This window comes from Camelus bactrianus, chromosome 31 (genome assembly GCF_048773025.1).
Source record: "Camelus bactrianus isolate YW-2024 breed Bactrian camel chromosome 31, ASM4877302v1, whole genome shotgun sequence".
NCBI classification, from domain to species: Eukaryota; Metazoa; Chordata; class Mammalia; order Artiodactyla; family Camelidae; genus Camelus; species Camelus bactrianus.
The window spans coordinates 20115962-20126681 of NC_133569.1; the positions used below are offsets into that span (position 1 = coordinate 20115962).

General features: G+C 47.8%; 1 protein-coding gene across 1 annotated transcript; it reads left to right on the forward strand.

Annotated features, from left to right (window-relative positions):
* Nucleotides 1-4: 4 nt before the first annotated feature.
* NKX3-1 (NK3 homeobox 1) lies at nt 5-4692 on the forward strand. The gene is made up of 2 exons (XM_074355561.1): nt 5-398; nt 1639-4692. Exons 1-2 carry the CDS (start codon nt 86-88, stop codon nt 2055-2057), a joined length of 732 nt encoding a protein of 243 aa, XP_074211662.1. The 5' UTR covers nt 5-85; the 3' UTR covers nt 2058-4692.
* The last annotated feature ends 6028 nt before the right edge of the window (nt 4693-10720 follow it).

Genomic DNA, 10720 nt, shown 5'->3' on the forward strand with positions numbered 1-10720 from the left:
CGGGGACGCGGAAAGTGAAAGTGGTGCGGGCGCTGCCGGCGCAGCCGCTCGCCTCCGAGCGCCAGCGGGGGGCCGGGCCGCCAGGATGCTCCGGGCTCCCGAGCCACGGCCAGCGGAGGCAGGCGCGGCCGGCTGCAGACCCCGGGCCGCGCCACCCGCCCCATCCAAGCCGCTCACCTCCTTCCTCATCCAGGACATACTGCGGGACGGCGCGGAGCGGCACGGAGGCCCAGCGGGCAACCCGCGGCCGCAGCCCCCGCGCCAGCCGGACCCGAGGCGAGACCCTGCGCAGGAGTCCGAAGAAGGAAGGGGCGGCGCCGGGGCGCCCGAGGACCAGCCGAGCGCCCGGCCCCGCGCCGCGCGGAGGGAGGCCGAGCCGCCGGCGGAGACTGAGGCAGGTAAGCCGGCGAGGCTGGGGCGGCCGGGCTGGCCGGGGTGAGTCCCGCAAGAAGGGCGGGTCAGCCCGCGGGCTGCATGGGCGTGAGGGCGGGTGCTGGGCGGACCTCTCCGAGCTCCGGCCGCAGGGATGCGGGGCCCCGCGGCCGCAGGCGGAGGGACCTCACCGCCTCTGCCTCGGGCGCGCCTCAGAGATGAACCCTGAGCCCCAGCGTCAGGGCGGCGCGGGATTTAGCCATGGGCTTGATTCCCCGCCGCGCTGTGCTCTGCGCCGCGGGTTCTTGGCGCCCGGGGCTCAAAGGCTGGCGCTCACGCAGCGCCACGATGCTCCGGTGACCTAGATGGAAACCCTGACACGCGCTCCCAGCCACTGCGCGACCCTTGCTTGGCGCCAGCCCCGCGTTACCTCTTGGCATTAACAAAAACTAACATGTAACAAGTTACTGATAATAACTTATTAATATTAATAAAACAGAGTTTGACCAGCAAAGATTCCCTTTGCTTCTCAGTCCCACAGATAATAAAACAGTAAATCTAGGAGTCACTCTGGTCCTCGGGAGATATAACCGTCGGAACATTTAGCGTAGACCACTTTTCTCTCCTATCAGTTTTTTTTTTTTAATTGAGGTAAACTTGGTACATCATCCTATATTAGTTTCAGGTGTACAACATAGTAATTCGGTATCTGTATACTACAAAGTGATCGCCACAGTAAGTCTAGGTACCAGCCGTCACCATGCAATTGACCCCCTTCGTACGAGGCATCCGTATGGCTCGGCTCATTTAGAAAAAAAGGGGGGTTAAAGCCAGAGAATGAACTCTCCTGCCACACAAGCCTTCTCTTGCCACCCGGATGTTCACACCGGATGCCTCTGGGTCCCACTTCACTGGGTATCTTATTTCTAAGTCTTCCCTGCCTCCCTTCTCCCACTGCTCCTCAAGTCACATCCAGAATCCCTATTGAATTCTATTGGGCGATGTGGCAGTAAGTTCTACCACTAACCTCTCCCACTTTGGGTCCTTGATGACTATTGGAAAACTAATACATAATCTACGTATTCACTCACTCCCCACTTGGGGAGTCCCTTGGTCATGTGAAAAAAGTGCAGTGTATCCAAGCTGACAGTGGGTGGTTTGTTCACTCACCAGAAAAACAGATAAGGGTGGATTGAATTCTGTTCTCTTCTCTGCTACCATGTAACATTTTCCTTCCCATCCCTGCTTCTCCCCGCTCCTTTCCAGATAGGCACTTGGGGACTTATCTGTTGGACTGTGAAAACACTCCGGGCGCCTTACCGAGCCGGCCCCAGACCCCCAGGCAGCCGCAGAAGCGCTCCCGAGCCGCCTTCTCCCACACTCAGGTCATTGAGTTAGAGAGGAAGTTCAGCCACCAGAAGTACCTGTCAGCCCCTGAAAGGGCTCACCTGGCCAAGAACCTCAAGCTCACAGAGACCCAAGTGAAAATATGGTTCCAGAACAGACGCTACAAGACCAAGCGGAAGCAGCTCACCTCGGACCTGGGGGACCTGGAGAAACAAGCCTCCTTACCAGCTCGGAAAGAGGAAGGCTTCTCGCGGGCCTCCCTCATCTCTGTGCATAACACCTACCCTTACTACCCCTACCTTTACTGCTTGGGAGGCTGGAGCCCAGCTCTCTGGTAACACCAGTGCAGACAACTACCCGTGATCCAAAACTGCCTTCCCCAGGTGGTCCCTCTGGAAGGAAAGGGGCCAGGGTCAGGGAGGCCCAGGCAGCAAGAGGCGTGCAGACCAAAACTGTGGGAGGTTTGCATGAAAATCCGAGATTCTTCACTGATGGGCCAATGAAAGATCTGGGACAGGGAATAATTTAATATCCGAATAGTTCCCCCAACGCAGAACGAGGTCATTTTTGCTTTTACAGACCTGCTTGAAGTGGGGAGGGACAAAGCCAAGTGCAGTTTCCAGCACTTCGGGTGATTCTGTATGAGCTGATGGGATGTGTGAGGTGATGTCCGCTTCACTTCTGAGGGTTCTGCTGCTCCAGCTCCATCCTCTCGTGTGGCTGAGCATCCATTCACAAGAGCAAATGTGAAGGCAGTGGGGGTAGGGGGGACGGCTAAGGGTGAGGATGTCACCTACTGAATTAAGCTGAAGGTCAGAAGTCTCTCGTTGGCCTTGGACTATAACCAAGGTTTCTCTCTGTCCCTGGAAGAGAGAGGGAAATAGAGGACTCCAGAGAGAAGCCTGTGGTCCGTGCTCAGCAGATTGGCACAGGATATGGAGATGGGTAGGAAGAGGTGAGATATAAGCTTCTTATTCCTTTCTAAATAATCTGCCAACTGAAGTATTTACAGGGTGGCCCAAGTAGAACAAGAAGGACTTACTGTGGTTTTAAGACAAGCTGTACAAACAGAACTCTCCTGCAAGAGGTGGGCCCAGGCCAGCAGAGTCTCCTCATGTCCAAGACAGTGGCCCGAGGACTCTCCACACTGCTGCTGGGGGCATTGCATTTTTTATTAGCAAAAGGTAAAAAAAAAAAAGCCTTTTCTGGACCTTTTTGCTCTGGGCCTGAGAATTTAGAATGAGAAAGTTCCTGGCGTTGTCAGGCTATAACTCATACTACACCATGACAGATCACCAAATTCTTTAAGCTCCTCCTCTCCTTTTATTATTATTACTATTTTTTTTTTTTTTTTGGTCCCCTTTCCCTAGCAATCACCCATGGAAGGGCTTTGTTTCAGTCCAGACTTTTTGTCTGGCTGCACCTAACATATAACGCCTTCCTTATTTAGCCTGAGATCTGGGCTTTTTTGCTTTTTTTCTTTTTTTCCCCCAAAGCTTTCTCTCTCCTGGGTTTAAAAAAAAAAAAAAAGTGGCATTGGGGGAGTGGATTCTGCATTGGCCAAAAGACATGTGTTTTGTTTTGTTTTGTTTTTTCAAAACAAGCAATTCTTATTTCTTTCCTTTAAAAATATATGGCATTAAATCCCAAATCCTATTTAAAGACTTGACAGCTCTAGAAGGTCACTGCTGCTTTTATAGGACTCTCTCGTGGCTCTGTTGTTACAGTTCAAAGTCTGAGAACCCTTTCGGATCCAGGCAGGCAGAGGCTGTAAGAGGGGTGAGGGTTTTACACACAAGGAAGAACACAGTGTGGAAGGAAGGGCCACGCACTGTTGAATGGTGCAGTGGAAATCAAGGGCTCGTGGGCGGGGCGGGGAGAAAGGGGGCCTGCGCCTTAGAAAGTCCAGGCCTCTGAGCGACTGACTGATGGCACTTTGCAGGAAGAGGCTAAGAAAAAGGAAACAGTTTTCAAAACACGTTATTATGGCTTCCATCGTTTAACAATGAAACTATCCAAATGCTTCAAGAACTGTGTTTAATGCCTATTTAAAAAAAAAAAATGTGGGTTCCCCCACCTCCCAGGAGTCACCTGACAACTTCAGAGAGAATGAGAAGAGGGCACAGGAGAAATCTGGCCACCCTTCTGTTTTCATCATGTAATCTCAGATGACCCGGTAGAGGGGGAACTTCGGAATGAAAAAAAGCCAGTTACTAACGAGGTACCCCGAGGCGTGGAAATCTCTTGATCCCACTACTTAATTCTGTTCCGTGAGAAACCTTTCAATTTCCTCCTGTTAAAAAGATCCAATTTACTCCTGGTGGCAAAATTGCCAAAGTTGATAGAAAGCTGGCTGGTTTCACCCCGCTTTTCTATCGTTCCAGCTTCATGTTGAAATATTGCCGAATGCCACATGTTGCCCACCCAGAAGAGGGAGCACAGAAGGCAGGACCCCCTAAATTGCTTTTTCTTTCTCACAGGCCTTTTAACATAAGCATTCAGTGTTTGCTCTGCAGTCAGTATCCTTCCTCTGCCACCCTCCGCCTTCAATTCTTTCACCCCCCAAATCTGCAAGGATTAAACATTTTACCGCGATGTATGTTGTGTTGCAAAAAGAAAAGAATAAGACTGTGTTTAAAATCATTTGGTTTGGCGAATCCATCTTGCTTTTCCCCCATTGGAACTAGTCACTCACGCATACCCACGCTGGCAGAAGGATATCTGAAGAGTTAGTGTATCCGTATCCTATAGGTACACTGGAGGGTGCCCCGGACCACTTCACCCAGACAGCCTGTTTCTGTCCTGTTGAATAAATTCAGTCAGGTTCTCCACGGGCATTACTCCCGCTCCGATCTGTAACACACAAGCCTGTGAGTTGAAGTTAAGTCCCCCAACCAAACCTTATTTTTCTATGTATTTTTTGCAACATCTGAGTGTTTTTAAAATAAAGTACTGTGTCGTTATTAGACATAACTGTGTGTGATTTTCTGCTCCCTAAATACTGCATGCTGTTGAGCTTACGTGTTTCTGGTTACCGTGTTCTCCCAGCCCACCTGACAAATCTACGGAGACCAAATAATCAAAAGCAGTAGCTTAGTCTGTAGGAGGTGATGGTCATTCTTTTGTAAATGCGCTGGTCTCTGTTGCTGGTTAATCACACAGAGGGAAAAGAAATTTCCGTCTTAGTTTAATAATCACCTGCTTCAGCCCAAGGATGCCTTTGGTTTATGTAGAGAGTCAGGTATTTACTTAGATTTCTTGAAGACCCTGGAGGGACCACGGAGACCACAGCAACACTTCTTTGAAAATTCCCCTTTCTACTCCCTCCAGCCCCTCACACTACAGCTGCTGCCCTGGTCCCCTGGCACCTACATCTCCCTGAAAATGTCACCTTCAGTCAGGGCACGTGGACCTCCGGCACGCAACACCTTTGAATTGGAATCACAAGTATTGAAAATAGGTTTAAAATAAAATATATAAATAACACATCCTTCATCTACCTGCACTTAAACCTTCATTAAATCCCACAAGCAGAGTGTCTCACGTACCCGATCACCTAACAGAATTGATGGTTTTCTTCCCTCCTCCTTCAAGGAAACAGAAGCTTAAAGAGTCAGGTTCTTACTCTAGGTAAAACATATCATAATTTCAAAGTTTGCTCTAATCCTTTAAGTACATTGTACACACAGGTGGGGCCTCCGGTTGCATGTTCACATCTTGAGAGTTAACTGCATAAATCTATAGCCATCCTCCTCTTCCCTGGAAGGCTCTCAAATTACAAAGGCTCTTGCAGTAAATTAACAGATGTGGATTTTTTTTTAACCATTAGAAGTAACTCATCCAGGAAATTAAACAGGAATCTCTCATCTCCGAAGAAAGTTCTCCGCCTCCTCTTCCCTGTCACTTTTCCAACTTTCCTTCAGTGTCTCTGCTAATCTCACACCCATCGTCTTCCAGCAACTCGCTTCTGTGGGATTCAGAATTCCTTTTCAATCTGTCTCCTAAGGCACTCCCGGTGCCGCTTTCTAGAGTCACTAGAGCTTTGTCACTGGTGGTCCCCTGGTCCTCCCCAGGCCTCCTTAGAAAGGCCAAAGCCACCAGAAGGGGAAATGAATGACAGAGACAAAAGTCTTCCTTGTAACTACTAAGCAAGTCATTTTCCTGGGGTGATGTTAATACCACATGCCTTAAAGCTGACGTCTGAAGGAAGAGAAGGTCACCTCGCTCGGGTGCCCTGTGAGGGAGACTTGCACACAGAGGGTTTATTGGGAGCGAGCTCAGGAAGCCCCCCAGGGGCCGTGAGGATGGCAGAGAAGCTGACCCACACGGCAGGTGAGACTGCGTCCTCCCTTGATAATTTAAGAAGCTCCAAAGCCAGTGTATCCCAGCTTGTGGAAAGGATGGGACGGCTCTCCCAGCATCAGTTACCTCCTGAAAGTGGGGATTACCTTGGGCCATGCGATTCCTTCTGGGGTCTCAGAGTCATTAGCATCGATATTCCCAGCAGCTGCGAGGCTGCATGTCCCCTGCATCCGGGCCTCTGGGCAGCACCGCGGAATTCACTGTAAGATATAGGACCCTAGCCTTGGTCACTCTCAGGGCCGCGGTCACCACCATCCTTTGCAATGAAGATATCCCAGTCAAGAGGGTCAGACCAAGCTTAGAGCACCAAGCTCTGCCCAGAGACATCCAGACTCTGCTGCACCCACCGCCACCACCAATGTGTCACCAGGGCTTGTTTGTCAAAGCCAAAAGTTATTTACTGCCCAAGAAAAGGGGCAGGAATGACAGTCCTGGAACAAGGAGAGCTCCTAGATTAGCCATGGACTTGGCCTTCATACAAACTTTCCCAGACAGACTAGCCCGTCAAAAGTCCACAAGGGAAAGCGGACCCTTAGTCTCACCCATGTGTCCTCCTCTGACCTCTACAAGGCTCCAGACGCTGCCTCGACTTACTTCCTGAGCTTGCTCTGGGCCTGACATGGGGTTTAGGAGAAATCTACAATGCAGATTTAGAATAGGTCCCCTGCGTGGTTCCCCCTCTTTTTTTTTTTTTTTTTTAACTGTAGTATAGTTGATTTACAATGTTGTGTTTGTTTCTAGTGTACAGCATAGTGATTCAGTTATATATATATAACTGAATATATATATATATATATATATATATATATATATATATATATATATATATATACATACACATTCTTTTTCATTATAAGTTATTACAAGCTATTGAATCTAGTTCCCTGTGCTATAGAGCAGGACCTTGCTGTTTATCTATTTTATATATAGAATCTGTATCTGCTAATCCCTAACTCCTAATTTATCCCTCCCCCGGCCCTTTCCCCTTTGGTAATCATAAATTTGTTTCCTATGTGAGTCTGTTTCTGTTTTGTAAATAAGTTCATTTGTGTCATTTATTTTAGATTCCATGTATAAGTGATATCATATGGTATTTTTCTTTCTCTTTCTGGCTTAGTTCACTTAGTATGATAATCTCCAGGTCCACCCATGTTGCCACAAATGAAATTATTTCATTCTTTTTTATGGCTGAGTAGTATTCCATTGTATATATATACCACAACTTCTTTATCCAGTCATCTGTTGATGGACATTTAAGTTGCTTCCATGTCTTGGCATTGTTAATGGTGCTGCTATGAATGTTGGGGTGCATGTGTCTTGTCAAATTAGAGTTTTCTCTAGACATATGCCCAGGAATGGGATTGCTGGATCATATGGTAAGTGTTGGGGAAAGTTTGGGATTTTCAGTTTTTTTAAGGAATCTCCATACTGTTTTCTTTAATGGCTGCACCAAATTACATTCCCACCAACTGTGTAGGAGGGCTCCCTTTTCTCTGTTTGGCTTCTTCTGACTGGACAGTCTCTACCTGTTTCCAGCTCCAGTGATGAGCACAGCCCTCAACAGGGAGGTGATGGGGCAGAGAGGAAGGGGTGACATACAATGGAAAGTCCCATTTTCTCCTTGGAATGACTATAGGATACCCATAGACTGTTTTTAAGCCTAGAATTCCATGGTGGTCCACAGGGAATAAATGCTGCCTTTGCTCTCTTGAAGGTGGAAATCAGCCACATTTTGTTTCAAATATCAGGTGGCCCCATAGTCTCCACTGCATTTGCAGGATGCATCTCTGTTCCATGGTCATCAGCACCGGCTGCACATTGGAATATGCTGGGCATCTTTACAAAACCACTGGAGGTCCAGCCGTCCTTAACACAAACTGCCCTATAATTTCTGGAATAGGACTCGGGCATTAAGAGTATTTTTTAATACTAATACTAATGCCCAAGGTCATGCGCCACCTGCTTAGCCTCTTTTCAGCTGGTTCGCCTGCTGAGCCTCACAGGTGCCAGGAACAGAGAGAGCTACCTGGAGGAGCCAGCCACGGAGGGAAGAGTCAGCGGTGCATTTTTGTTTTTGTTTTTGTTTTTTGCCTTAAACATAAAATTTGTGTTATTTTTTTAAGTACCACGATTAACAATGTGTCAACTGCTGGTGTATAGCACAATGTCCCATCACGCATATATATACATATCTTCATTTTCATATTCTTTATCATTAAATGTTATTATAAGCTATTGAACATAGTTTAGGGGGTGGGGTTTTGATTGGTTTTTTGTTGTCATTGTTGTGGTTTGTTTTGGGCTTTTTTCTTTTCTTTTCTTTTCTTTTTCTTGCTCTTTCTTCTTATGGAGAACAAATGTTCAGCTTTTCTTACTTTCTTCTCAAGCCTCCTCCTCTTGCAATTTCTGACATCATCAAAAGGCCTTCTGTAATCAGGGAAAGGCCAGCTCATTCCGGTTAACCCCTCCCTCAGAACTGAAGGGACAGGCACTCCAGCTACCTGGGCGTTTGGTAAACCTAGTAATCCAGAAGCACGTATTACCCATCGGACTGACAACACACGCTGACTGCCCTGGAAGACGGGAGAGAAAATTCCACCCCCCGACTCTTGCAGAGCTGTTTTCACCTGTCCTGGAACCACCTTGTTTGTGCGCTGCTGGGAACAGCGGGTGTCATTTAACATCTGTCAGTCAGCGTCATGCTTCCCTGGCGACTCCCATCTATCAGGATTACGTCCTGTCTTAACAGTGACACAACATTTACACTTCCTCCTGCCAAATCAGTAATATTAAACTTTTTTTTTAAGTGTGTGTGCAGAGATGGATAAAGTGGAGGGTGGTTCAACGAGTGAGGGAAGGGATATGCCTTGGGACAACACAGTTTTTAACTAAAATTTTCATGCAAAAAATGCAGAATTGGTGTCCAAACTCCAGCTCAAAGCTAGAAAAGTTTATGCTTGACCTAAACAACATCTGAAAACAAGAGTGAGTGGAAATGAGTTGGCCCTGCCAAGTTCTTTTATGGAGAAAAATGTGGGGAATAGTCACAACACAAGCTTGGAGGCTGGGGAGATGTCATTCTCTCATGGAAAAGTTTGGAATCTCTCCCTCACTCCATGCTGAGAGCTTGTTTATACTTAGATCCTTGACTTTTTTTTTTTTTTTTTTTCCCTTCAGGGAAGATCTGACTTATCAGAGGCAAATACAGACAGGTTCCGTGCCTTGCACGGTGAAGTGTGGAGCGGGTACTGAGGATTGCCCTGGCAAAGGCATGCAAGGAGGTGCTGATGTAGCTTTACCAGAGCTCAAATTAGAAGGTCCACATCTCCTTCCTGTGACGAGAACCAACATAACAGAGATACGAGCATGAACGGCTTCTGAATTGAAGAAGGGAGACACTTAAGAATGCTGCAGACTTTTCTCTTGCTGCTCCCTTCGTGAAATGTACAAACCAACAGGGCAAATGGATGATGGACGCTTAAGACAAAGGTCCCAGGGTCCTCAGCCCGGCTCACACAAATGATTTCTCTGGGTTTCAAATTTGCTTGTCTTATTAATGAGTAGGCAAGACCCTCCATAAATGTGTAAACAGCGTCTGGAGAGTCCACTGAAAGGAGCTCTTTCAATAAAGAAGGGGGAAGGAGCGGGGTGAGGAAGGATGGCGTGGGTGAGGAAAGATATTAGCAAGATGCAATGGTACAGATGTCAAAGTTTTGCAGCCTCCTGTTTCCAGAATCCCGACTCCAGCAATGCCGTTTAGACCTTGACTTAAATCGTGCACGCTGTTACTGGGCTGTTGCCTTTTTTTCCTCGGAGCCAGTTCAAGTGCATGTGAGGAGCCAAGGCGAGGGAGGAGGGATAGCAGAGTGGGAAGTGGTGGGGAAGGGACTCCACGGGTATTTTTCCACAGCCCGCGGAAGCATCCGCCTGTACACGTGAGCTCTTCAGCCTCTCGTTGGCTCCTGATTGACCCCTGAGTGGACAGATGGCTCCCTGTCCTAGAGATCAGGTTTTGTAACAGAGATGGACTGGGGGTATGTCAACTTTGGCATCAGGAAGGAACAAAAGCTGGACCGGGATCTGAGGAACGGTGTTCTCATTACAACCCAAGTGAGTTTTATAAAAGCCTGTGTCAGCACACACCCCAGAGTAGCAGGATGGGTTTTTGCACAAACAGGGCAAGCTTCCCACACAGAGAAAAGAGCTTGCTAGAGATGGAGATACACACACAACAACAGGAGGCCATGGGAAAGAACTGAAAGAGAGCTAGTTGACCGTAAATCCCTAAAAGCCAGAACGAATCTGATCTTGGACAGCAACCAAAAATGTATCGTGTCCTGAGCAATGGGCCTAAGCACGCCTCCTTACTCTGCACTGAGCGGAGAGAAGTTTGATGCTAATCAAGTACATGTCTGCATATGAATGAATGAATGCATCCAGAGCTCACCTGGAGTACTCGGTTCGGTTCTGAGCACCATGTTTGGAGTAAATGGTAGAAAGTTCAGAGAAGCATAACTGGGATGATGCAGGGATTTGAAACAGAGGAGTCAGAGGAGGAATGAGAAGCATCAGACTTCCTGTGGTTGCCCTAGGTAGGCTCATCAAAGCAACACGGGGCTCAGACCAGCAGCGTCTGAAA

Excerpts from the sequence above, each read along its gene's own strand:
- NKX3-1 (XM_074355561.1), top strand. The coding sequence starts at position 86 with ATGCTCCGGGCTCCCGAGCCACGGCCAGCGGAGGCAGGCGCGGCCGGC. Across the intron at positions 399-1,638 it reads GCCGGCGGAGACTGAGGCAG|ATAGGCACTTGGGGACTTAT; the intron begins GTAAGCCGGCGA and ends GCTCCTTTCCAG.